Here is a 26,529-nt window from a genome sequence, read left to right on the forward strand (position 1 = left end):
AGGAGGCTGTGGGCAGATGGTAAACACTGTCTTGGCTATATCTGCAGGTCCACACTGGATTCCTCTGCCAATCCTTGTTTGCTCACTGGATGGAAAGCAAAGATCTCATTTCAGAGCCTGGAGCAGAGCAGACGCAGGTCTACAGCAATTCAACACCTGGAGAAGGAGGCTGTGGCTGTCCCCAACGTCTGCTTGCAGCTGGAGACATGAGGTCCGCAGCTGCTCTGCCCATCCTGCTGCTCCTCATCCTGCACCTCGCAGCTGGGGCATCTGCAGCACAGTAAGCCCTCTCTGTGTCTGTCTGTCTGTGCCTGCTGGGAGGGTATTTAGTCTTGTTTCTTTAGCAGTAGGTAGTGGGAGCTAACCCTTCCCATGCACGGCATTGTTGGCCAGGATGGAAATGCTTGGGCTGGTGGGTTGTCCCTGCCCATGAGCATCGAGGACTTGGCACCCGGGGGCTGCTGGGGCTGGTGGTTCTCGGATGGTTTATTATAGGTGCTGCTTGAGTTGTAGTTGTGTGAGCGGAGCCTTTGCTTTGCTGAGTTGAGAAGTCAAGAGGAGCCCAGAAGCAGAGCAGGGAGGCTGGAGGAGGTGGCCCTGCACCCCAGCACAGCTTTCTGTGTGCCCAGGGGCTCTTCAAGACCTCTGTGGGGTCTGTACCGGGATGTGCCTCATCCCCACGCTTCTCATGTCAGCATTTCTCCTTGCCAGGAGTTATGTGGTCACATCCCCAGCTGTGATCTACCACCCCCACACAGCGATGCTGTGGGTCCATCTCAGTGGCCTCCGTGAGCCCGTCCAGGTGACCGTCCAGCTGCAGAGAAAAGACAGGACCCATAACATCATCCTGCTGGAGAGGAAGGTCCAGGAGCCTCATCTGTACCTGAACATCACCTTCCCCGTGAGTGTCACCCCATGCACAGCCCTAAGCGTGGAGGGGGATGCCCTGGAAACCCTGCTGCCTCCAGATAGAGCAGTTTCCCCCAGGTCCCCTGAGAGTGGAGCTCTGGTTCCACGTGGGGCTGGAAGTAAGCGTGCCTTTCCCATCTCATCCCCCACGCAGGCAAAACAACTCTAGGCTCAGCCCAGTTATTTGGAGGCTGAAATAATCCCCTGGTAGCAGACCTGCAGACTGGGACAGGGTGTTGCAGGGACATTTCTTCCAAGCCCCTGGCTTGAGGAAGGTGTCCCTGTGGGAGAGGAGTGCTCTGGGTCACTCAGAGTGAGCAGAGCATCCTGGCCATGGCATATCCCTTTGTCCTCACTCAGTGCCTGGTGTTTCCCCTGGCAGGCTCCAGCCCCCACCAAAGGGAAGGAGGAAATCGTAGACCTACATGTCTCAATCCAGGGAGATTCCCTGGATGTCTCCAAGACAAAGAAGGTGATGCTGAGAGCCCTGGAGCCTGGGATCTTCATACAGACAGACAAGGCTGTCTACAAGCCTGGACAGCAAGGTGAGGTGGGCAGGATGGACCACCCTGCTCTGGGCTGAAGGACCTGGTGGGAGAGGGCTGCAGGAGGCTCAGCCTTGCTCCTACGCTGCATGGAAATAGGAAAGCTCATCCTGGGATGCACTGGGACCCCCAGCACTGGTCCAGGGCAATGCCAGGACACGCTGGCAGTGCTGGAGGCCGTGCTGCTTGGGGGACAGTGCCCCACTGCAGGGCTCAGGGTGGATTTCCATCCACCTTCCCATGGGGAACCCCCATCCCTGCAGATGCAGCCACTCCTTGTCCTGGTTTCAGCTGGGATACAGTTAATTTTCTTCCTAGTAGCTGGCACAGTGCTGTGTTTGGGATTTAGTGAGAGAATAATGTTGATAAAACACGGATATTTAGTTGTTGCTAAGTAGTGTTTATCCTGAGTTAAAGATTTTTCAGGGAGGGAGCATGGCCAGGAGAGCTGACCCAAACTAGCCAAAGGGCTATTCCATACCATAGGGCATCATGCCCAGTATAGAAACTGGGGGGAGTTGGCCGGGAGGGACTGATCCCTGCTCAGGCATCGGTCAGCAGGTGGGGAGCAACTGCATTGTGCATCGCTTGTCTTTTATTTCTCTCTTTTTTATTATATTCCTTTTCATTACAATTATTATTATTATATTTTTAATTGTTATTGTTATTATTATATTTTACTTTATTTAGTCAGGAAACTGTTCTTATCTCAACCCATGAGTTTTACTTTTTTTTCAATTCTCCTCCCCATCCCACTGGGAGCGGGGAGGAGTGAGCGAGCGGCTGTATGGTGCTTAGTTGCTGGCTGGGGTTAAACCACAACACTCCTGCATCCCCATTTGCTCTTTACAGTGAAGTTTCGAATCGTCTCTTTGGATAAAGACTTCGCGCCCAGCAATAAGAAGGTGAGAGCAGGGCTGGGGAAGGGGGGAGGCAACAGGGCTCCTCTGCACTGCCCTCCTACAGTCTCAGCAAGCCATGAGAGAGGTGTGGGAGTCAGCCAGCACCTTTCTCCTCGGGAATCCTGCCCCAGCCAGCTCTGCCTGGGTGGCTGTACTTCCCAGGGACAGGGATGCCCTGTGGCGTTCACAGAGGCTTCAGCAGGCTAAGGAAAGACAAAGCGGAATTACATGTGTGACATGGGAATGTACCCACTTAAACTTTCAGTTAGGGATGTAGCAATGATAAGGGGAAAGCAGGGAAAGTGCTGTTGATATCACCAAGTCAGACACCAGGATTACATCCGAGTTCAGTCTTTGGTCCCCCAAGCAATCATCTGTGTCTCTGGAAGCACAGGAGGTTCCCAGATTAAATGGTTGCTGGTTTCTTGGGAAGGCACTAGGAGATGCCACCTCTCCATGCCATGCTGGCAGTGCCCTCGGCTCATCCCAGCTAGAGCCACCCACAGGCTCAGAATCAATCCCAAAGCTAATTGAAGTGTTGGAAGTTCACAGCATCCCACAAATAACCCTCACTGTCCTCCATCCATGGCTCCATAGATGTCCCCACCCTGGTGAGACCCCAAGGAAGGCTTTGAATTTCTCCTCTAACCATGTTCTCTTTGCTTTGCAGCTGCCCCTTGTCTTCCTGAAGGTCAGTCTGAGAGATGGAGGGAGGCTCCTGGGCGGTGTGGGCTTGGGAAGGTGGTGTGGCTGGGAGAGGAGAAGTATAACACAGCCATGGGCTGTTTTATTGTGGAGTGCTGGGATCCCCGGGGTGCTGACGCCACATGTCCCTATGTGCAGGATCCCAGCGGGAACCGCATCGCGCAGTGGCAGGAGGTGAGCCCGCAGCAGGGCATCGTGGACCTGTCCCTCCCGCTGGCTGCAGAGCCAGCTCTGGGCACGTACATCATCGAGGCAGAGGGGAAGAGCCACTCCTTCAGCGTGGAGGAATATGGTACGTGGGACCAGGAGGTGCATGGTGGGTGGAAGTCCCACCTCGGCATGTCGCTGTGGGCAGCATGTCCTGGCCCCCCTAGCCACCCAGGCACCGCTGTCCTTGTCCTGGGAGCAACAACCCTCTCTCCTTTTGCTTCTCCATCAGTGCTGCCCAAGTTTGAGATGACCATTGATCTCCCTGCTATGGTGCTGGAGAAGGACAAGAAGTTTCAGATGGAGATTTGTGGACGGTGAGCCTGAAGCAGCCTGTGCCGGGAAGAGTGAGGGATGGGGGTATCCAACGTGATGTGGTCTATCAGGCCCACCCTCACCTCCCTCCACCCAACAGATACACCTATGGGAAGCCTGTCCAGGGGAAGGTCCAGGCCAGCTTGTGCCAGCCCTTCAGGCACATCTGGAATGTGTACAGACCTTATGACGCCCCTGAGAAAAAGATGAACTGCGTCGTGGTTAGCGGGAAGGTGAGTACAGTTGGGGATCGTGGGTGCCGCTGGGACAGCCATTCCCCCCTTCCCAGGACTGCTGCTAACAGGGTTGACTCTCTCGCTCCAGACTGAGAAGAACGGCTGCTTTTCAACAGAGGTTTTGTTGAGTGCCTTCAACCTGACCAGCTCCAGGTATCAGAAGCAATTCCAAGTCCAGGCATCATTGGTGGAGGATGGTACAGGTAGGGATGGCGATGTTCTCCTGCTTGGGCAGGGGCACTGCTGCTCGTGTGTGGCTTTGTGTTCATTCCTGTGTGCACTCAAACGCATGTGGCACGGGCGTATCAACCTTCTCCAGGGAAGCCCAAAAACAACGCTGTGGTTTAGAGGTGCATGTGTGCAGGGACTGTGTCCAGGCAGGGATATGAGCCAGGTCAACCAGGTCATACTCCTAATTCTGACCAGAGAAATGGTTGGGAGGCAAAAACACCTTTCCAAGATCCAACAGCTCGCCTGACACTATGGCTAGCAACGAGTCGACACAAAGCAGTGGTTTCACCCACCAGTCTGGTGGCGTGGCTTTGTTTTTTGAGATAATACACCTCACCCACCAGAAGTGACTGCCAGTGGCTTGGCTTCAGAAAAAAAGAAGACCAGGGGTTGTCCCAGGCCCACTGGCACTGAGGTGGCCCTGCATCATGGTGCTTTGGTGAAGCATCTTTTCTGAAGTCTCTGCAGCCAGCTGCACTTTGGTTTTAGGTCTAAAACATGCTGTAGAGGTTTTGCTCCTCTTCTAGGAGGTGCAAACTGTGCTCAAAGCTGCCAGCTGCTGAGGGAAAGCCTAAAATGTCCAAGACCTTTATTGCACTATGACAGGGGAGCTGGGAGCAGCTAACCTGTGCCCTGTGTCCCCGCAAGACCCTTAGCTCCCCACTCCCTCTCCACAGGACTGGAGCTGAAAAACACCAAGAGCTGCAAGATTTTACCTGAAATTGTCACTGTCACTTTCGAAAACATCGATGATTTCTACAAGCCTGGGATTCCCTTCACTGGGACGGTAATGGGGGGGTCCCTGCACCCTGCTGCACCCCGTCCTGCTCCCTCTGATCCCCAACCCTGCTATCCCACCCCTGCTCTCTGCCCCACGGCTGCAGCCCAGCCCGGGCCATCTCCCCTTCCCTCCTGGTACAGATGCTGCTGAAGGGAGCCGATGGTGCCGTGCTGCCACAGAAGCAGCTCTTGCTCATCGTTAGCCAGCAAGGAAAAGATACAAGACAGACTTTCCTGACAGACAGATCAGGGAGAGCCTCCTTTGAGCTGGAGACTTCTGGTTGGAGTGGCAAGGTCTCCCTGCATGTAAGTGAGCCGTCTCCCACCCCTCGGGGGTACCTGTGCTGCTTTCTCCACTAGTACAGGGCTGGGCACCTCTCCAAGCCTGCACCAGTGATGCCTGGCACCAGGACCAGTACCTCATGGGCTGCTGGACAGCTTCACCGCCCTGACTTCTTCCTCCATTGCTCAGGGTCAAGTCAATGAGACAGCTCACATCCAGAACGATGGCTCGACACTCATCTACCAAAATGTCCACACACATCTCAGGCCCTTCTTCTCAGCGAGCAGGAGCTTCCTGCGGATCCGCCGGCTGGAGAGGGAGCTGCCCTGTGGCCAGCCCCAGCAGCTCTGGGTGGACTACATCTTCAGCAAGGAGGCCTTGGCGACTGAGCTGGAGAGCCTGGATGTGGTCTTCCTGGTGAGTCCCAGACCAGGGAGGTTGGGCAGTGGGCATTAGGGTGGTTGTGTGTGAAGGTCCACATCTACACACACAGTTGTGGTTGTGTCCCTGAGGACAAGACAATGAGCAATCTTGTCCTGGCTAGACTGAGAGGCCTGTGCCTGACAGTAGAGGTGTCTGCTGGGACTGTTGGACCTGCATGCCAATGGGAGACATTGTGGGGGTTGGAGACTGGGCAAGGTCAAAAACCATCCCAACACCTTCACTCTTGGGTTCATCCTCCATCAGGACATTTTGGTTTCACAGAAAGCATCATTTCAGTTGTTCCCATCTCCTTCTCTGCAGGTCCTGGCCAAGGGGACCATTGCCACTGTCCTCAGGAAAGAGCTGCCTGCAGAGGCTGGTAGGTCCCGAGGCATGGACAGGCTGTGCAGGACTCTGCTCTCTGGGCCTGGTCCTTATCTCCCCTCCTTTCTCATGGCCAGGGCTGAGAGGCTCCTTCTCCCTGGAGCTGCCCATTGGCCTTGAGCTGGCACCCATGGCCAAGGTGCTGGGCTACGTGGTGCTGCCCAACAGTGAGATGGTGGCTGACAGCACCGAGCTCAAGGTGGAGAAGTGCTTCCCCAACGAGGTGAGTGGAGGCTGCTGGAGATGGGGGAAACACCCCATGTCTTGTCCATAGCTTGATGCCCTGAGGTCCATCCTGCTCCAGATGTATCACAGTGTCATAGTCTCTTTAATCCATGCCCTGATCTCCAAACCCTCAAGTCTGATTTTACCCTTGTCTAGAAGAGACCTCCATGTCCATGGCTTGGAGCTGCTCCTGCATGGGAGATGGCTCTCCCTCCTGCCCTTGCCTCCTGACGTCCCTGTCCCTCCCCAGGTGAAGATGGCTTTTTCAGAGGACAGGGCTCTGCCTGGCTCGGCACTGCAGCTGCAGCTGGAGGCTGCCCCAGGATCCCTGTGTGCTGTCCGTGCCGTGGACCGGAGCGTGCTGCTCTTGAAGCCTGAGGCCAAGCTCAGCACAGAGACAGTGAGTGGTGGCAGGGCCCAGGCCTCCTTCTGCAGTCCTGGGGACCAGCCGGGGATGGGGGTGGGAAGAGATTACATTGGCTTGGACCTCCCCTACGGAGATGTGGTGCCGTGTTGGCTCCTGGGCAGTCCTGCTCCTGGGCAGGGGTAGGTGCCTGGCTGGTTTTGTACCTAGCGCACATGTTTATTCCCAGGTCTACAAAGTACTCCCCAAATTTGACTACCCTAGAAGCATTCAGGACCCACCACCCTGTCCAGTGTCTCCCTGGGACTGTCCCATCGACTATGACTTTCCTGTCAGCCCACTTGTAGTGGTAGAGCAAGACTTCGTTCTTCCTCCAGCAAGGCATCGCTTACTTTCCCCTTTTCAGAGGACTTCCCAGGAGGACACCTACAAGTTATTTCAGGTAAAGGCCCTGCCTGCCTGTGCCTCCTGGTTCCTCTTCATCCAGGAGCTGGCTATGGTTTGCTCAGGGTCCTGGGAAACCACAGCACTGTCCCATGAAAGCCACACTCATGGCAAAGGTCTTTCCCATGAAAGACACACCCATGGCAAAGGTCTTTCCCTTTCCCATGAATGCCAGGCTCTGGTCCTTCTCCACTTGTCATCTTCTGCAGCCCTGTGACTATTTACTGCTGGGATGGGGATATTCCTCCTGCTGGGTTTCAACCTCTTTTCTTTTTCACAGAATGCAGCACTGAAACTTTTCACCAATGCCAAGACCAGCGATGTTTGCAAAAAGATATTCGCCTTGCCTGAGATGCAGCTTTCCCAAGGTCCCGGAGGTCAGCACAGCCCTTGGTTTGCTCACTCTGCTAAGCCCTCTCAGGAGAAAAGAGCAAAGAACTGGTGCCCAGTCCTGGTTCCCGTGTCCTCAGGGGGACTTAGAGCCATCCTGAAAATCTACTCGGCATCAAAGGGCTTGAGGAGGATTGAAAAGGATTTTGGCCACCTTCATGCTGCCTGCTGAGATGCAGAGACCTGTGGACCCTAATTTCTGCTTTGCCTTTTCCAGGTGGCTTTAGGTCCTATTCCACCTATTTGCCTGAACAACCTGATGCCCTGAGAGTAATGAGCCCTGGTATCCCCGTCGTCGCTGTCCAGGAAGAGCCACCGGCACCCCGGACATATTTCCCAGAGACGTGGCTGTGGGACCTGATCCCTGTGGGGTGAGTGAGGACGGTCCCCATGGGGCTGGTCCTCTCCCCAACTCCCCTCCTGCATGGAGGGAAGTTGGGGACATCAGGATGGCTCCTTCTCCCACAGGGTGATAGCCAGCTCAGCTGGGCATGGCACCAGCTGTGGGTGACCATGGTGGGATGGCCTTAGGATGTTCTTCATCCCACAGGGAGGGGGGCTCTGCAGAGGTGACGGTGACGGTGCCTGATACCATCACCAAGTGGGAAGCCGGGATGTTCTGCACGTCCCCGTTGGGCTTGGGACTGGCCCCTGCCACCGCCCTCACGGCCTTCAAGCCCTTCTTCGTGGAGCTGGCGCTGCCCTACGCTGTGGTCCGCAACGAAGCCTTCACCCTTGTGGCCACCGTCTTCAACTACCTGCGGCAGTGCCTGCGGGTGAGTGGGGCTGGGGAGGGGGTCCTGGGGCTGGGGTCTGGCAGGGGCTGATGGAGCCGTGGTTGTGGTCTGGCAGGTTCAGGTGACGTTGGTGGAGTCAGCGGAGCTGGAGGTGTCACCGAGCGTGGATGAGCTGTACGGAGGTTGTATCTGTGCAGAAGAAGCGAGGACGTTCCGGTGGGGCGTGCGAGCCACCAGCCTGGGTACAGAGCACCAGGACCACAGCAGGACCCTCCTGCCCTGCTGCTTGGGGACCCCCTCAGAGGATGGGGTGGGCAGGGAGGACAGGAGCAAATGCAATACCACCTGGGAGGCTCTCCTCTGCTCCACTTTCACCCTCCCTCTTGCCTCACAGCACCGTTCCTCAACGTGGTGACCTCCATCCCGATCCAACCAGCCCCACTCAAAGCCCCAGGGGTGATGCAAGCCCGTGGGGCTGCAGTGCAGGCTGGGGGGCTCCGTGGGGACTGAGTGCCCTGCTTGCATTCACAGGGGAGGTGAACATCACCATCAGCACCGAGGCCCTCAGCTCCAAGGAGCTCTGTGGCAACGAGATGCCCGTGGTGCCGGCCCAGGGGCGCGTGGACACCATGATAAAGCCCTTGCTGGTGCAGGTCAGATGGGTTATGGAGGAGGAAAGTGGGATAGGTTTGGGGACAGGGTCCAAGCAGCCCTTGGGGTGCAGCGGGAGGACCAGGAGTGGGATAGCACCCAGCTCCAAGCCTGGGTTGCAGGCATGACCCTGTGGGACAGGGGAACACTGCTGGTCCCTTCTCCTGACCAATTCTGGTGCTGCTTCCCCACAGCCTGGAGGCATTCTGGTGGAGAAGGCGCACAACTCCCTGCTCTGCCAGGAAGGTAGGATCGGCTGGGGGTGTCTGGCAGTGCTGTGGGAATGTGGGGCAGGAATGCTTGGCCACTGGTCACAAGGGCCACCAGGCCAGAGGACCCAAGGACCAGGGTCCCTAGGGGCTCCCAGCTGAGATGTTGCAATCCAGCCTTGAGCCTGTGGAGGGTCAGAGCAGGAAGGGGGTGGGCAAGGGCACCATGGGGCAGGGCCAGCAGCAACTGGGCATCCTCACTGTCATTGCCCTCCATCCCCACAGTCACTGAAGAAATCTCCTTGGAGGTTCCTGCAAACATTCTGGAGGGCTCCCAGCGAGCCCACATCACTGTGATGGGTAAGGGACAGGCAGGGGACAGGGGACCACCTGGGGCAGGGAGGGTGCAGAGCTCCATGGCCCAAGCTCAGCAGGAGGTGGGACCACCTGGAGCTGAGATGGGAGGGGTACAGGGGACACAGCTGATGACAGTGCTCCTCATATCCCCCTGGGATAGGTGACATCATGGGCAACGCTCTCCAGAACCTGGACCACCTCCTGGCCATGCCCTATGGCTGTGGGGAGCAGAACATGGTTCGCTTTGCCCCCAACATCTACATCCAGCAGTACCTGGAGAAGAGCGGGCAGCTGCACCCCGACATCCGCGCCAAGGCGCAGGGCTTCCTGCAGAGCGGTGAGCGTTCCTGGTCCCCTCCTCTCCCCGTCCCACCCTGCCTTGCTGCCGAGGGACACCACTGCCTCATATCCCTCCTCCCCATTTTCTACCTGCACCCCGGGGTGGGTCTGGGTTCCAGGCTGCCTCTGGGGTCCCCTGGGGTTGTAAAAACCACGATGTAAAGACTCATCCCCATCTCCTCCCCACAGGGTACCAGCGAGAGCTGCTCTACAAACACGATGATGGCTCTTACAGCGCCTTTGGGAAGAGCGATGACAGTGGCAATACCTGGTGAGGGACCACACAGGGCTCGGGCAGGCTGTGCAGTGGCATCCTGCAGGGACCAGATGTGCTTAGGGGGTCCTTCTGCCACCAAGCACACCCCAGCTCCAGTCTCCCATCCCTCTGATGTCCCTCTGGCTCGTAGGCTGACAGCGTTTGTCCTCAAGTCCTTCGGACAAGCCAGAGCCTACGTGGCCATCGAGGAGCGGCACATCACGGACGCGCTGCGCTGGCTGCAGAAGCAGCAGCAGCAGACGGGCTGCTTCCGCAGTGTGGGAAAGCTCTTCAACAACGCCCTGCAGGTGGGTCAGTGGGGTGGGGTGGGACATGGGGACACACGACCAGGGCCAGCTTGGCCCCAGCATGTCCCCGGTGGGGAGGCAGTGGGGGAGTCTCTGTGCCGGTGGCACGGTATGCCTGACCTGTCTCCCGCTGTGCCCTTTGCAGGGTGGTGTCTCGGACACGCTCTCACTGTCAGCTTATGTCACGGCTGCAATACTGGAGCTGGGGCTGTCGCCAAAGGTGAGGATGACCCCATCATCCCTGAAGGGGCTGGTGGGGTGGGAGGGGTGCTGGGGTAGGGGGTCTGTCTGTTCCATGCCACCTCCTAGCCAGATCTGGGTGCAACTGGTCTTACTGGGCAGAACTGACGTCTCTGAGCGATGCCCATGTCCATGGGCTAGTTCCTGACTCTGGTCCCATGCCAGGACCCGATGGTGAGCTCAGCCCTGCAGTGCCTGGAGGCTTCAGCTACAGACGACGTATACACTCAAGCGCTGCTCGCCTACGTCTTTGGGCTGGCAGGGCGCAGGGAGCAGCAGCAAGCCCAGCTGCAGAGCCTGGCCCAGCGCAGCATCAGTGCAGGTACCACCCATCGCTGGCAGGGGCACTTCTGGGCAGTGCCACCCTCTACCTGGGTCACCCCATGCCACCCCCAGTCCCCAGAGACCCCCGGAGCAGGGGGTTGAGCTCCCACCCCCTTTTCTCCCAGAGGGGCAGCTCTACTGGCAGAGGAAGGAGAAGGCTCTGCCGCCCTCGCAGCCCTCCTGGGCTACCGCCGCGCCAGCGGAGGTGGAAATGACCGCCTATGTCCTCCTGGCCTACCTCTCCCAGCCCCAATTGTCCTCTGCTGACCTGGGAACTGCTTCCCACATCGTCCGCTGGCTCAGCAAGCAGCAAAACCCCTACGGGGGCTTTGCCTCCACGCAGGTACCAGCACCAGGGTCCAGGGGGCTGCTCCAGAGCCTCCCCTCCCTGTATCTGCAGTTAGGGGTGACCCTGGCTCTGTGCTTCTTCCACTCCCAGGACACCGTGGTGGCCCTGCAAGCCCTGGCCAAATACGCCGCCCTGACATACGGCAGCAACGGGGACTTCACGGTGACAGTGACATCACCAACGGGCACCGTGCAGGACTTTGTGCTGCACAACAGCAACCGGCTGGTGCTGCAGCGAGCGGCTCTGCACGAGCTGCCGGGGACGTACGGGGTGCGAGCCCGCGGGCAGGGCTGTGCCCTGGTGCAGGTGGGTATGGCCCGGGGTGCCCATCCTTGTGTGGAGCCTGCTCAGTGGCCCTAACCCTCCTGTGTCACCCCAGGTGACCCTGCGCTATAATGTGCCGCCCCCTCCGAGCGTGGGGACGTTCGACCTCCGCGTGGAGACAGAGCCCAGGGAGTGCACGGGGGATGCCAGCACCCGCTTCCGCCTCCTCCTCCGGGCACGGTAGGGGCTGGGGCTGCCCCCTGCGTTTAGAGGGGCTGGGAGCAGCCAAGGAGGGAGGGGAGACCCCCAACACCACCCTGGGGCTCTGCCCTTGCAGGTACACTGGGGAGCGTCCCGCCACCAACATGGTTGTCATCGAGGCCAAGCTGCCCTCTGGCTACATCCCGGACAAAAGCTCCATGGTGGAGGTGAGAAGCCCCCACTGCCCCTGGGACCCCCTCTGCCCCACGGGGGCACTGACCCCGGGTGTTGGCCCCAGCTGGGGCACCCACCAAGCGGGCATTGCTCATCCTGAGCTGTGTCCCTCCAGCTGAAGAGGCAGAAGCTGGTGAAGAAGGTGGAGGTGCAGCCCGACCAGGTGACCATTTACCTGGACCAGGTGAGATGGGGTACAGGGAAAGGAGCAGGGCCCCGTGTGCTGGGGCGTGGGGATCCCTCCCCATCACAGATGGTTGCACCTCATCCTTGGGCCATCTCCACAGCTGACAAAGGAGGAGGAGACCTTCGCCTTCACCGCCACACAGGATTTCCCAGTTAGGAACCTCCAGCCGGCCACCGTGACGCTCTACGACTACTACGAGACGGGTGAGCCTTGCCAGGGACAGGTCCCCGGGGTGTCTGGCCCTGCTGCCACCCCTTGCCACCCTGATGGCTTGTGGGGCAGGGGGGTCTGGCTGAGCTTTCTGTTCACGCTGATGAGCTTTGGCTCATTAACGGGAACAGCTCACCCTGAGCCCATTGGTCACCATCCCTCCCGTTGCAGGTGACCGCACGGATGCTGCCTACAGTGCACCTTGCAGCTCAGGTATGGTCCGAGCCTGAGAGGGCAGAGGGGTCACCCCAACATCAGGACCCTGACGGGCACCCACCGACCCTGAAGGGCCAACCTGGGCTGTGCTGAGCCCCTGGACTCAGGGGACGGAGGGCAGTCAGTGGGGATGGAGGAGCCCTGCCAGGAGCCCCAGGGATCCATGGGGACTGGCTGGCCAGAGTTTGGGGGGGCTAGAGGTCAGGGAGGACCCGGCGTCCAGGCGCTGGGGTGCAGAGAGGAGCTGTGCCTCTTTGAGGGGGCTCAGACCCCCATGAGGCCTGGCTCCCCTCCTCTGCCCCCTGCAGAGCTCCCCTCTCTGGGTTTGGGGTCACACAGGGATGAGACTGAGCTCCGAGGGATGGAGCTCAGCTGGAGGGACAGGGGTAGCCGAGTGTGGCTGGGGTGGAAGAGGGACTCTCCTCTCACAGAACCTCCATATTTGATATTGAAGAGACTGACAGTCAGGAGCAGGAAAACTTCTAGCACAGCCTGAAGCCTGGCAGCTGGTCCCCTCTGCTCGTCCAAACTCCCTCCATCACCGAGGACCAGGATGGCTGATCGTCTCTGCTCCCACCCTGGCCCTGGCCCCGACCCTCCATGAAGCCAGGACGTGGCCCAGAGATGCTCAGAGCCCTGCTGGCACCCGGCATAGCCTGGCTCGCTCGGGACTCGGCCACTTCTCCCTGAAGCATGGCTCCCACCCCACCAGGACCCAACAGAGGCACGGCCAAGGGGCCGACGCAGACCCCCGGGCACAGATTTGCTGTTCTGCAAGCCCCTGCCACAGGTACTTGACCTCAGCTGAGGAGCCCAGTGGTGGCTTCACAGGGACACCCCAGTGCATCGCCCCCCACACCTCCAGGGAGCTCTGGGGCACCAGGTCTGGCCTCTCCCCTCCCCAGGGCCCTGCAACAGCACCAACAGAATCACAGAATCATTCAGGTTGGAAAAGCCCTTGAAGCTCCTCCAGTCCAACCATGAACCTCACACTGACCGTTCCCAACTCCACCAGATCCCTCAGCGCTGGGTCAACCCGACTCTTCAACCCCTCCAGGGATGGGGACTCCCCCCCTGCCCTGGGCAGCCCATTCCAACGCCCAACAGCCCCTTCTGCAAAGAAATCCTTCCTAAGAGCCAGTCTGACCCTGCCCTGGCGCAGCTTGAGGCCATTCCCTCTTGTTCTGGCGCTGGTTCCTTGGCTCAAGAGACTCATCCCCCCCCTCTGCACCCTCCTTTCAGGGAGTTGTAGAGCGCAATGTGGTCTCCTCTCAGCCTCCTCTTCTCTAGACTGAACACCCCCAGTTCCCAAGATCTCCTCCCTCCTGTCAGACCAACTGTCCCTCGCCCAGCAGGTCCCCACCACCATCACCCCTTCTTGCTCTCCCTGGGAGTCACGGTGCTACCCCAGTCCCCTCGCTGGCACTAACACAGGACCCGTGTCACCAGGAGGGACCTGGGGACACCTCCACAATGCCATCACAACAGTCAGGTGCTTGTTGATGGAGTGAAGCCGCAATCCCCCAGCCCCTGCCCTGGGTCTAAATAAATACATTTGCTCAAGTGCATCTTTTCTCTTGGTCTTTCTTCAATTTGCAGGGTCCCACATGTGGGGGGTACGATGGAGGGGTGGCGGGGATGGGTGGCTGCTGTGGAATGGATTGGTGGGGCAGGGAGGGGGGATGTCAGGCTGACTGGCTGCAGGGTGAGTCCATCGTGGTGCAGCTGCTTTGCCAGAGACAAATCGAGCAGGCAGAAGCAGGCGGGCGCCCCAAGCACAGAACCCACCCCCTGCCGGCCCTCCCTCTGCCTGCCAAGCGGTGCAGGAGGGGACAGGGCTGCTGGCCACGCAGGCCACTCACCTCACCAGGACACACAACACCTCCCGGCGTTGCCTCAGACCAGGGTTTAATGCTGCTGTAACCGAGGAGCTGCTCTGTGCAGGTCACCAACACCCGCCTGCCTCAGGGCTCGGCAGCCACGGTCCTGAGACTTCAGTGACAAGTACGGCCCAGGGAGCCGTCCCCTGTGCCACGACTTCTCTGGGGACAGCAAGGGCTGGCGTGGGTGCTCGTGACATCCCTGGAGAGCAAGTTTCCCAGCAGAGCCAGCAACAGCGAGAGACTGGGAGATGCAGCCACACAGCGAGCGCAGGAAGGGGGTCGATGCTACAGTGCTGAGGCCAAATAAACCCTCCCTGCCCCAGCGGAGGACAGGAGACAATGTCACATCAAGGCACAGAACAGCAACGTGTGTCTAAGTCACAGCTCTGTCCCCATGCTGGCTTCCAAGGCCACGGCAGGAGGCCAGGAGCCAGCCCTGCCTGTGCCCCAAGCTGAGTCCCTTGCTTGAGGACGGAGCCAGTCCCACATCACTTATGGCGTTTTTTCTTCTGTTCTTTGCGCTTCTGAGCCCTCACGTCCTTCTTCAGGCGGCTGTCGACGACCTTGAACTGGCCCTTGACGCCGGGAGGACGGCGCACCCGGGGTCCTACGCCTTTCTTAGCCACCAAGTAGGTGACCTGTCGCTTCTCCTTGGCCAGCCCAGCTTTCTTGTAGATGCTGCACGAGAATGGCAAAAGGTGAGATGTAGCCAAAGACCAATATCGGGTCCCAGCACTCTGCTGGGCCTTTGTGCCCCAAGACAAGGCTCCCTCGCTTGCTCTGCCACCCCTCAGCCTACACCGGGTCCAGCCTTTCCTGGGTCACACGCAGGAGCTGTCCCCGCGCCGTGGCTGCAGGGCCACGCCACCGCAAACCAGCCCAGCACAACACGAGGGATCTGGATCTCAGCTCACCGCCGCAGCTGGGCCACCTTCTCCCGCTCCGAGATGTCCACCGTGCTCACCACGGCCTCTGCTTTCTTCTTCATCTGCTCCATCTTCTTCAGCATCTGTGGAGACAGCGAGGGTGAGGGACAAGGGGGACGGGAGGGGGGACAGAGCACCTGGGAGGGGGGTCAGAGCACCCGGTCACGTCCACAGCCCCACTCACCCGCCGCTTCTTGCGGGCCTTGGCCTCTGCCACCTTCTTGATGGGGCGGGCGTTGATTTCCCGCCAGCGCTGCCGATACGCCTCAACCGTCTGCCGGTCCACGGGTATCTGCTTGCGCCGGTGCTGCTTCTCCTCCTCTGTGAACCACTCTGGCAGCTCTCCCTCGTCCTCGTTGAAGGAATATCTGGGGAGCACTCGGGTGAGTTGTGAGCGGGACATGGGGTCCCCACACCAATACATCTGCCACCCCCCTGGCCTGTCTCCTGCAGGGGGACCAACCGCTGCTCCCCCTCCAGCAACCACAGCTGCAAGTACCTGTTGAAGGAATCATCAATCAGGTCCCGTCTGGCTTTTTTGGAGGTGGCGATGACGGAGCCGAGCGCCAGGCCCTCTGCGTCCAGGACGCGGGCTCTTTTCACTGCAGCATATGGACAGATTAAAGCTTGGCCTGCCTGCAATCAGGCTGAGACCCAGGGAGCAGCAAGCAGCCCCGCCAGCCTGGGTAAACATGGCCTGACCGTGCCTCCAGTCCCTAAAGAGGGACTTACAGGGTCCCCATGGGCGCAGACAGCACCCGCCTTCTCACCTGGATTCTCAATGGGCACCACCTCGAAGCCACCTGGCTCGACACGGCCCCGCTTCCTCCCCACCGGTGTCAGTGGCCTGCGGAGGGGAGTGGTCAGGGCTGGGGTCCTCAGCTCCAGCTCGCCAGGACTGTGGAGCTGGGGAAGAACATCCCGACCGCCCCCCTCCCAGCCCTCACCTCTCCTCGTCGCTGCTGCTGTCATCATCGCTGCTCTGCTCATCCTGCACTTCGCCAGCGTCGGGGCCTGCGTCTGCGGCAGGCGGGGGCTCAGCTGCAGCTTCCTCCTGGGGTACCACCTTCTGCCCTTTCCTTGTTGCTTTGTCTGGGGAACAGGAACCACTGGGTGAGAAAGGGTTGAGGCAGACCCCACTGCAGATCGCTCGTCTAGAGGTGCAGCTCATTAATGCTATGCTAACGCCAGCTTGTTAATTGTGGAACGATACAAGCTGGAAACAACCTCTGGAGACCTCCGGTCCTGCTCAGAGCAGCAGCCCCACCATGGTTTGATCCAGTGCCCCAGACCGGGCCGTGGCGCTGTCCCCCAGTGCCCCCCGCAGCGATGCAGCCCCCACTAACCTCTCTGAGACTCGCGCTGTCTCTCAGCCAACATCTGTGACTGCCCCAGCTCCAGGTCCTCATCTGCGTCATCCTCGATGCCGGCAAAGGCGTCCTGGGGATGGGGAGCAGCGGGTCAGGGGAGCCAGGGCAGGTCTGGGGAGCTGCTGGGGCCGAGGCTGCCCTGTCATTTCCAGCCCGGTGGGACTCACCTTCCCAAACCACAGGCTGGTCTGCCGTTCCTCCAGCACCGACTTCTCCTCCAGGGGCACCAGCAGGGGATTCTCCCCTTCCTCCCCTTCCTCTTCCTCTTCCTTCTGCTTAAACTTCACCCTGTGACAAAGAGCAGCAGGATCAGTGCCCCCAGCCAGGATGGGGTGTGCCTGCTGCCGGACCCCAGAGCTGCTCCAAAGGAAGTCTCTGCCCCAGCGAGGCCTCTCCCAGCTCTCACCTCTTGGCACCCTGCTCTCGCTTTTCCCGCTCCAGCCGGCGCTGACGGGCCTCTATCTCAAGCAGCTCCTCTGGGTCCAGATCGCTGGCCAGGGACACATCGTCCTCTTCTTCTTGTTCCGAGACATAAATGTCATCATCCCCAGGTCCTATCTCCAGAAGGGCGTCTGCTGATGCCATGTCTCCCCGGGTCACCTCGTTCAGCAGCTGCAATGCAACTGAGATGAGTCACAGGCTACAGTCTGTCAGCTGTGTGGCCACCACAGTCCTGGCCCCGGTGGCTCTGGGAGCCTGGCCTCCCCCTGCCCCACACACCGGGGTCCGGTGGATAGTCCGGAGGGAGAACATGCTGGTGTCACCATCATCGGCGATGGAGACACCAGGGAGGTCCATCTTCAGCTCCACACGCTCACGCTGCTTCCGCTGTTCCTTCAGGATCTTCTTCTTCTTTCTGAAGGAGGCAAAGGAATGAGGCTACATTGCCCCCCTCCCCACACATACATCCAGTAGCTCATCCACTGCCACATCTGTGCCAGGTCTCCTTCAGCAGCACTGTCATCCTCTCTGAGGGGTCCCCAACCCTGGGACAAGTGGGTGCCCACACCAGCTGGGAACCGTTGCTTCACCTGCCCGGACAAGCAGACAACCCCGAGGAGCCCAGACCCACCACTCCCCCCCACCATCAGCAGAGGGACAGGCTCTGACACTACCCCGCTCTGTCCCCATGAGCCCCGCTGTGCTCTGCTGCCCCAGTGCTCCCCCATCTCTCCTCATGTGAAATCTTTTTACCTCTTTAACTCCGCCAGCTCCTTGGCCTTCATCTCCGCCAACGCCAGCTCTACCTCCTCCTCTTCCTCTTTCCCCACTTCATCAGCTGCAGCTCTTGGCAACGTTTTCTTCTCCTTCTTCTCCTCCTCTTTGCCTTCCTCCTCTTCACCAGAGCTCAGGCTGCCAAAAGGAAGGAGCTCAAACCATCTCTCCTGGTGACAAGCCCATCCCACCGTGCTGCCGCTCTGGGGCAACCCCGTGGTTCCTACTTGATATCCAGCTCCTTTGCCTGCTCTTTCAGCTTTTTGGCCAAAAAACGCCGCAACTTCGTCCTCCAGTTCAGCAGGGCTCTGTGCGGGAAGGCAGACCGTTAGAGACACCCACCAGGCCCTACACAACGCCCTGTCCCAGTTGCCCCCAGTACCTGAGCTCTTTGCGTCCCAGCACGCGGATGTCCTTGCAGCACTGACGCAGCTCCTCCGTGGTGGAACTGTGATTCTCCAGTTCACTGTCCCCCAGTGTGATCTGGATGGAGCACAAGGAAATAAATTAAGCGTGTATGTTAAGTTCCTTTCTTTGGTAAGAATAATTGACTTATAAAACACAAGGAGAATGACTGGCTAAACTCCAGGTGGGCTCCTGCCCTGCCTCCCCTTTGCAAGAATAGGAATGGGGCCATTGCTGGGGGCACCTGGCTCCCTCTTTTCATTGCTCTGTGCTCCTCGGGACATCTCAGGGGCCACCAAGGTCCCCCTCACTCCAGGCACTCACTTCATTGGCCTTGGAGAGGAAGTCCACAGGGTTGGGAGCCTTGAGGAAGTCCATCAGGGTGAAGCGGTGGTAGAGGGTTGTGTCACCATCTGCGTAGCCTTCTGCCTGCAGGAGAAAAGAGCTGTACGAGTGGTGGCAGGGCACATACAAGCGCCTTCAGCACCCCAAAAGGATGAATGTCACGTAACTCATGTCTTGCTGCAGCGTTCACTAAATGTGCCCACACGACTTAGGGATGAGAGCAAGTTACCAGCCCCAACCCACCAGCTCCCGTGCCTCCCAGTCCCACCTCAGCCTCAGAGAGGTGACAGTGATAGAAATTTGTGTCAGCTCCATGCCCAGCTGAGGCCACTTGACATGACCTTTACTGTCCCATGTCCTAAAGACACACAAATCCAGTGACCAGCTGTTGTAGAGAAGGTTTTACTGATCTATACCCAGCCTCACAACTTGTATCACCGTTTCTCTATCACTGCACTTCCCTCTAAGGCTGTAAACCTCCCCAAAACTGTCTCTTCCACCACTTTGCATTCCCAGACCTTTCATTTTCCTGAGCAACTTTGCTTATTACAATCTCTTTGACCCCAGTCTCATGCCCCTTTAGTGTATGTTTGGCATTGCTCACACCTTTGGCTTCTTTTTGCTGATCAGCTCGCTAACAGACTTAGTCTGAACCTCCACCTCCTTGAAAGCATATTTTGGGTCAAAGAACTTGCTGTCGATTTTGTCTGGAGCCTGATAACCTGGGATGGAGAAATAGGAGCTATCAGTAGGTTTTTCCCAACCCTATTCCAGCGGCTGCAGGTCCCCCCAGCCACTCACCCTGGCACACCACGAAGATCTCAGCAGACTCATTGCGGGAGGCTTGGGGTTTGGTGGCTTGGACCTTCTGAAAGAACTGCTGGAAGATCCAGAGGAGCGGCTGGTAGTCCCGGGAACGAAAAACCTTGGTGATGAACCAGCCACCCTTGCAGAGGAATTCGCAGGCCAGTTTCAGGGCCATAAGGGTCAGGTTGGCTGGAGCAGGGGAGAAGAGCAGTCAGCAGTCGTCACTGCCCCCACCGCCCAGCTCCCTGTCCCACAGCGCACATCACTGCCACCCTGCCCTGCTGGGATATGAGATGGGCCCCTCATACCCCCCCCAAAAACATGCCAGACCACATGCGCTGGCCCCAGGCAGGCCCTACCTTGGGAGTAGGCATCATGCACCCAGCTGGCTCCCACGTTGGGTGCTCCGTCGTTCAGCACCACATCCACCTTCCACGTCTGCAGCTCCTTGCGCAGGGCCTGAGGGATGCACACATGCTTTTGTCCCACTGACCCCTCTGCAACAACCAAGAGGCAGCATCCCCCGTCCACGTCAGCTCAGCTCAGCCCCCTGACTCCATCCCACCCCGGAGCGAACCCCAGCTGAGCGGGTGGGGTGAAGCCTGTTCCCATCGCAGATGGACCCGCTCAGAGCCAGCCTGGCATGTGACGCTCGGGGCAGGGGAGGTGGGTTTGTACCTGGCGGCACTTCTCAGTGGTGATGTCCTCCTGCAGCGTCACCACGTTGGGAATGGGCTTGATGGGGACCAAATCCACTCCTGGTGTAAGGAAGAGATATGAACACTGCAACCCCTCAAAACTGGGCTCCAGCCCATCCCACAGGGCTTCCCCTCCTGCCCTCTCCTCCTACCAGGATCCCCAATCCAGGGTCCCCTTTCTCTGACCACATCCAGGGACTGTGGTGGAGGTCCCTACCCCCAGTCTGCTCCTGCCAGGTGCCATCACTCACCAATGATCAAGCTGGAAACCGGCATGAATTTGGAAGCCACCTGCAGCCTGGAAAGAACAGAGAGGAATGAAACTACAGCAGGATCCCAGGAGAGCCCCCAGCCTTAAACTGTGCTGCCAGGAGTTGGGGATCAGCTTTGGCACTGAGGGCAGAAACACAACAACAGAAAACACACAAGTCACTTTATTACAGTGTCCCAGGGCAGCTGGTGGCACCAGGCTGTGACTTGGGGCCCTCACACCACTCACCACCCGCCAGGGGCTGCACACAGGTCCAGCAGCGCCCGGGCCTTCTGCAGGAACTGGAACTTCCTATTGAGCTGCAGAAGCTTGAAGGAGGAGCGGGAGCGAAAGCCTGTGGGAGGAAGAGCCGCAGGTTATGGATTACCGGGGTTATGGGTCACCAGGACTGCAGCCCCCCGTGCCCCGCAGCAAGCAGGCAAGCCCCTCACCCGTCTCCTTGGCCAGGTGGTAGAACTTGTCCCGCCGGCTCTTGCCCAATTTGCTTTTCTTGCCCATGGCAGCGCCGGGTGGGGCCCTCCGCGGAGTTGGGACCTGCTGTCAGCCACCGGCACGGACCTGAGGGGAACAGACGGGGTGAGCTCGGGCGCAGAATCACAGAATCATCTAGGTTGGAAGGGACCTTGAAGATCATCTAGTCCAACCGTTAACCTAGCACTGATAGATCCCAACTACACCAGATCCCTAAGTGCTATGTCAACCCGACTCTTCAACCCCTCCAGGGATGGGGACTCCACCACCTCCCTGGGCAGCCCATTCCAACACCCAACAACCCCTTCTGCAAAGAAATGCTTCCAAATATCTAGACTAAACCTTCCCTGGCGCGACTTGAGGCCATTCCCTCTTGTCCTATCACTTATTACTTGGCTAAAGAGGCTCATCCCCCCTCTCTGCACCCTCCTTTCAGGGAGTTGGAGAGGGCCATGAGGTCTCCCCTCGGCCTCCTCTTCTCCAGACTAAACCCCCCCCAGTTCCCTCAGCCGCTCCCCATCAGACCTGTGCTCCAGACCCTGCACCAGCTCCGTTGCCCTTCTCTGGACACGCTCGAGTCATTCAATGGCCTTTTTGGAGTGAGGGGCCCAAAACTGAACCCACTCACCGAGGTGCGGCCTCACCAGTGCCGAGTCCAGGGGCAAGATCGCTTCCCTGTCCCTGCTGGCCACGCTATTTCTGATACAAGCCACGATGGCATTGGCCTTCTTAGCCGCCTGGGCACACTGCTGGCTCACACTGCAGCGGAGCGGAGGGACGGCCCGGTGTCCCCCGCGACCTCCACAGACCAAATCCAGCGTCCCCTCAGTGTTCCCCAGCCGCCGTGTCCCCCCGAGGCGCATCCCGGCCCCGCTGTTCCCCCGAAACCTTCTGACCTACCCCAGCCCGGGGTCCCCTCGGCCCTGACCCCCCAGCGCCCCCTTCCCCAGCCCAGGCCCAGCCGCGCCGCTGCCCCCATCACACACACGACCCAGTCCCGGTCCCGCTGCCGCCGCGTGCCCTCACCACCTTCCCGGCGTGACCCGCGCGAGCCGCCCAACTTCCGCTTCCACTCGCCGTCGCCGCCATCTTGGGAGTGGCGCGTCCCCGCCGCCGTATTCAGGACAGCTGCCGCGGTCGGAAGAAGGGGAACGATAACGAAACCCCTTGTAGAAGCGTCTGCGGCCTGTCCGTGCCCCTCTGGTGCTTCGTGATACGGAAAAATCACCTTTGACCGTACCAAGATGGCAGCAAGGCCCCAACCGAAGCGAGCCCAAATTGCGCATGCGCATCCCTACTGGGCTGGCGCCGCACTGCGCATGCGCCCTCCGCGGCGGGGGGCGAGGGGGGTCCTCCGGCGCCCGTGTCGTGATGGCGCGGCGGGGGGCGGAAGTGACGTCATCACGCCCGGCGCGCGGGGGCGGGCAGCGGAAGAAGGGTGGCGGCCATCTTTAGTGCCGGCAGGAGCGGCGCCGGGGTCCCGATGCCGGCGGAGAAGATGGCGGTGGACGGGCCCGAGCAGGTGCGGGCGGGCCGGAGCGGGGTGCGGTCGCCGGCCGGGGGGGTGCTCGGGCCGCGCCGTGTCTGCCGCGGGGCTCTGCTGGGAGCGGATCTGGTCGGGGCCTGGCGGGCGCCGTGACTCGGCGGGTCTTGCCTCAGCCTCCCCGAGGTGGCGGGGGTCGACCGGGCCCTGGGTCAGGCCTTGGGGGATGCGGGACGAAGCTCTAGGAGGGGTGGGGAGGAGTGGGATGCGGTGTGTGGGTGGGGGTGGCGAAACTCGCAGGGGAACGGGAGCTTGGGGGGTGCTGTTGGGCACCGGCCCGGGGAGGCAGAAGATGGGTGGGAGGGACAGCGGGGACCCAGGACGTGACCCAAGGAGGCTGGAGGGGGCAGTGGGGACTGGAGGGCCCGCACGAAGGTTGACTGGGGGTAGAGGTGGATTTCGAGGCTCCAGGTGGAATGGGGAGGCCCTTGGGGCTGAGGCCAGTGCTGCTGAGCTCTGCTCTCTCGCAGATGGAGATGGATGATGGGAAAGGCGGCACAGGGCTCCGGCAGTATTACCTGTCCAAGATCGAGGAGCTGCAGGTGAGCCAGTCCCAGCTGCGCAGGAGATGCCCAGCTGGCTTGCCCCAGAATGGCATTGCTGTGGTTCCAGTTGAGACTGCGTGGCTGTTACCCTATGCCTGCGCTTGCCTCAAGAGCACCCACAGCTTTTCCTGTGCTGTAGGTGCCCTGTTCGGGAGGAAGCACTGCCCCAGGGTGGTATCTGCAAGCAGAATCCAACCTTTGGGTGGTGGGGGTGTACGAGATGAATCTCAGTCCTGTGAGCAGTCAGTGCTGCTGCGTGTGTGTTGCCCAGACCTTGGTTGTGGCGTTTGGCTGGCCGTGTCCTGCTGGGAGGGGCTGTCCCCTTCCAGGTCCCTGTCCCACAAAGGCCGTTGTGCTGGTGCCCTCGCTGCGTTCATGTAAGCGCTGCATGGGATGCTGAGGCCTCAGCAGAGTTTTTTTCCCAACAGCTCATCGTGAACGAGAAGAGCCAGAACCTGCGGCGCCTGCAAGCGCAGAGAAATGAGTTGAACGCTAAAGGTACAGCTCAGCTCCTCTCATTTTCCTCGCTCTGGGGCTGGTCCTGCCTGCTGGGCTGGTGGCTCCTGGCCCAGTTGCCAGCCACTGTGGCAAGTGCTGCCCATCCGTCGTGGGCAGGGGGTCAGGGCACGGGTGCCTGTCTCTGGCGCTGACGTCTCCCTCTCTGCAGTGCGCCTGCTACGGGAGGAGCTGCAGCTGCTGCAAGAACAGGGCTCCTACGTGGGAGAAGTGGTGAGAGCCATGGACAAGAAAAAAGTGCTTGTCAAGGTATGACGCTGAGCTGTCCTGAAGGGCAACCGGGGCTGGGGCAGGGGTGAGCAGGGTGGGGTCTGGCAGATCCTCCCTTTGGCCCATGGGGGTTGGAGCAAGTGTGAGCATGAGCTCTGGGCAGGTGTAACAAACACACAAGGTGAGAGTTCTTTCTGCAGAGGAGCATGTTACAGCAGCTCTTCTGGGCCCAAACCTTCCCCAGGTGGGTGGGAGGCACCTGGCTTAGGGCTTCCTGGGGGCAGGAGGGGCCGCGGGGTGTCTGGTGGTGGCTGAGCTCTCTGGCTCCTTCTTCCTACTCCGAGCAGCTGGTGTGGGTATTGGGCACACGATGGGACCTCACAGGGAAATAATTCTCATGGTGGCAACTGCTGCTTTCCAGGTACATCCGGAGGGGAAGTTTGTGGTGGACGTGGACAAGAACATCGACATTAACGATGTGAGTGCGCTGGGGCTGTGGGAAGGGACGTGACTGCTCCCTCCGGGCAGCCTGGTGCTGCCTGCCCCATCCCTGCTGCAGGGGTGCTGAGCTCTCTTCTGCTCTTGCTGCAGGTGACCCCGAACTGCCGCGTGGCCCTGCGCAACGACAGCTACACGCTGCACAAGATCCTGCCCAACAAAGTGGACCCTCTTGTGTCCCTGATGATGGTGGAGAAGGTTCCAGATTCCACTTACGAGATGATCGGGGGCTTGGACAAGCAGATAAAGGAGATCAAGGAAGTGATCGAGCTACCGGTCAAGCACCCGGAGCTTTTTGAGGCACTGGGGATCGCCCAGCCCAAGGCAAGTGCTGCTGCTGTGAGTCTGTGGTCGGAGTCAGCATTTGGGGGTTCTGTGGTGCCACTGTGATGCTGCCTGTGTCACCCCTGGGTGCTCCCCATGTCTCCTGTCGGGGTGCAGCTGCCTGTGCAGGCACGGACAGGGGTGCTGAGGCGTCCATGTGGCTGTTGCAGGGCGTGTTGCTCTATGGACCCCCCGGCACAGGCAAAACCTTGCTGGCCAGGGCTGTGGCCCACCACACCGACTGCACCTTCATCCGCGTCTCAGGCTCCGAGCTGGTGCAGAAGTTCATCGGCGAAGGTAAAAGGGTGTGGGGGGAGGCAGCTGCTTGTGCCAGAGCCCCGACCAGGGCTCTGGTGGTGCTGGGTGGCCTCAGGACTGGCCTCTCACATGGTGTCCGGAGCAGATGGAAGCGCTGTGGCTGTGCTGAGCTGTGTGCGGTGCCAGGCCTCAGCCCTCTGCTCCCCACAGGTGCCCGCATGGTGCGGGAGCTGTTTGTGATGGCCCGGGAACACGCTCCCTCCATCATCTTCATGGACGAGATCGACTCCATCGGCTCCTCCCGCCTGGAGGGTGGCTCTGGTGGGGACAGCGAGGTGCAGCGCACGATGCTGGAGCTCCTCAACCAGCTTGACGGCTTTGAGGCCACCAAGAACATCAAGGTAGGAGGGTGCCAGCCCTGCCTGGGCCTGGGGCAGGGTCCCGCCACCCCTGTGGTGGCAGTGGGGTGCCTGGAGTGGGGACAGTTCTCCCCGTGCAGGTGATCATGGCCACAAACCGGATTGACATCCTGGACTCGGCTCTGCTGCGCCCTGGCCGCATCGACAGGAAGATCGAGTTTCCCCCTCCCAACGAGGAGGTAGGTGGGGTGCCCTGGCTCTCCCTTGGTCCTCTGCTGTCCCCAGCCCTGGCTGGGAGCAATTCCAACCGCCACTTTCTTGCCTCTCTCCTCCAGGCTCGCCTGGACATCCTCAAGATCCACTCCCGGAAAATGAACCTGACGCGGGGCATCAACCTGCGGAAGATCGCGGAGCTGATGCCGGGGGCGTCGGGCGCTGAAGTGAAGGTGAGCTGGGGGCCCTGCGGTGGCTCTGGGGCTGACAGAGGGCCAGCAGTGGGTGATGTCCCTGTCCCTCGCAGGGAGTGTGCACAGAAGCCGGCATGTATGCGCTGAGGGAGAGGCGGGTGCATGTCACGCAGGAAGACTTTGAAATGGCTGTTGCCAAGGTAAGTGCCACGGGGGAGGTGAAGGGCAGGGGGCGTTGCTGATGGATTCCTCCACCACCAGCTCCTTGGTGTGGGGGCACAAACTGCTGGGAGCTGCCATGCTTGAAGTGGGGGTGTGGGGGGCAGCTCTGGGGACAAACAATGGTGTTAAGGGGGTTGTCACCATGTGAGTGATGTGGAAGAGGCTGGGGAGGTGATGGAGGCTGCAGTGCCTTCCCTGGGCAGGGCTGAAGCTTGGTCCTGGGCGGGGGGTTTTGGGGGTTGTTAGCACCCCAATGGGAACCAAGGGTCTGCTTCTCCCTGCCCAGGTGATGCAGAAGGACAGCGAGAAGAACATGTCCATCAAGAAGCTGTGGAAGTAACGGTGAGGCTGGGGCTGCTCCTCGGGCTGCGCTGTCTCTAATAAAGTGCTGCTATGGCCACGCCTGGGCCCTGATTTGGGGAGAGGGGCTGCAGGACTCCAGCACACACACACACAGAGCTGCTGCTAACTGGTTTTATTAGAAAATATCCAAAATAGACAAAAAATGGTTACACAAGAGGCAGAGCAGGCACCCCTGAGCCGTACACCCTGGGAATATGTAAACGCCCCCCTCCCCTCTGCCTGTGACCGCCCGGAGAGGCAGAGCAGCTCCAGCCAGGCCACGAGGAGCCTGTGGGCAGGGGGCCAGCGGGGTTAAGGCACCTCAGCGGTGGTGGCCCCAGCCCCAGCGCTGTGGTCCCCTCCCTCCCCAGTATCTCCAGTTCTCTTGGTGCCCCGCTGACTGGTGCGGCATGCTCAGAGCCCCGCTGCCTGCAGGCTCCCAGGGGCAGAGCTACCCCCTCTGCCCCCCTGAGACCTCATATCAGTCAC

The 26,529-nt window shown here is 59.9% G+C and overlaps 3 protein-coding genes across 5 annotated transcripts; 2 read left to right on the top strand and 1 right to left on the bottom strand.

Moving 5' to 3' along the window:
- Positions 1–60: 60 nt before the first annotated feature.
- LOC141953619 (alpha-2-macroglobulin-like protein 1) lies at positions 61–13,993 on the top strand. The gene is made up of 36 exons (XM_074892327.1): positions 61–280; positions 712–901; positions 1,292–1,454; positions 2,307–2,359; positions 3,027–3,047; positions 3,200–3,353; positions 3,501–3,585; positions 3,684–3,816; positions 3,908–4,022; positions 4,728–4,837; positions 4,972–5,136; positions 5,303–5,530; positions 5,858–5,915; positions 5,998–6,143; positions 6,396–6,545; positions 6,739–6,951; positions 7,234–7,330; positions 7,561–7,714; positions 7,894–8,119; positions 8,196–8,322; positions 8,612–8,733; positions 8,926–8,977; positions 9,226–9,300; positions 9,458–9,634; positions 9,826–9,907; positions 10,044–10,200; positions 10,346–10,420; positions 10,606–10,762; positions 10,890–11,107; positions 11,204–11,419; positions 11,493–11,617; positions 11,715–11,805; positions 11,928–11,996; positions 12,100–12,202; positions 12,381–12,422; positions 12,880–13,993. Exons 1-36 carry the CDS (start codon positions 90–92, stop codon positions 12,909–12,911), a joined length of 4,572 nt encoding a protein of 1,523 aa, XP_074748428.1. The 5' UTR covers positions 61–89; the 3' UTR covers positions 12,912–13,993.
- Positions 13,994–14,316: 323 nt separating this feature from the next.
- On the bottom strand, positions 14,317–21,855 carry FTSJ3 (FtsJ RNA 2'-O-methyltransferase 3). Of its 3 annotated transcripts, none has more exons than XM_074892328.1 (22): positions 21,803–21,855; positions 20,777–20,903; positions 20,574–20,679; positions 20,326–20,372; positions 20,055–20,134; positions 19,736–19,835; positions 19,371–19,565; positions 19,176–19,291; positions 18,549–18,653; positions 18,202–18,302; positions 18,047–18,127; positions 17,799–17,957; positions 17,325–17,460; positions 17,011–17,216; positions 16,772–16,892; positions 16,581–16,674; positions 16,182–16,326; positions 16,005–16,081; positions 15,734–15,836; positions 15,419–15,602; positions 15,223–15,317; positions 14,317–14,986 (listed from the first exon to the last, which is right to left on the bottom strand). In XM_074892328.1, exons 2-22 carry the CDS (start codon positions 20,841–20,843, stop codon positions 14,797–14,799), a joined length of 2,508 nt encoding a protein of 835 aa, XP_074748429.1. In that variant the 5' UTR covers positions 20,844–20,903; positions 21,803–21,855; the 3' UTR covers positions 14,317–14,796. The 3 variants fall into 3 exon arrangements, with proteins under 3 accessions (XP_074748429.1, XP_074748431.1, XP_074748430.1); XM_074892330.1 differs by lacking the exon at positions 21,803–21,855 and adding an exon at positions 21,461–21,628; XM_074892329.1 differs by lacking the exon at positions 21,803–21,855 and having other exon boundaries at positions 20,777–21,124.
- Positions 21,856–22,196: 341 nt separating this feature from the next.
- Positions 22,197–26,098, top strand: PSMC5 (proteasome 26S subunit, ATPase 5). The gene is made up of 12 exons (XM_074892332.1): positions 22,197–22,338; positions 22,830–22,901; positions 23,333–23,402; positions 23,572–23,669; positions 24,052–24,108; positions 24,222–24,452; positions 24,623–24,749; positions 24,921–25,111; positions 25,210–25,308; positions 25,405–25,515; positions 25,590–25,676; positions 25,985–26,098. Exons 1-12 carry the CDS (start codon positions 22,300–22,302, stop codon positions 26,036–26,038), a joined length of 1,236 nt encoding a protein of 411 aa, XP_074748433.1. The 5' UTR covers positions 22,197–22,299; the 3' UTR covers positions 26,039–26,098.
- The last annotated feature ends 431 nt before the right edge of the window (positions 26,099–26,529 follow it).

The sequence above is a fragment of the Strix uralensis genome, chromosome 22 (assembly GCF_047716275.1).
Source record: "Strix uralensis isolate ZFMK-TIS-50842 chromosome 22, bStrUra1, whole genome shotgun sequence".
NCBI classification, from domain to species: Eukaryota; Metazoa; Chordata; class Aves; order Strigiformes; family Strigidae; genus Strix; species Strix uralensis.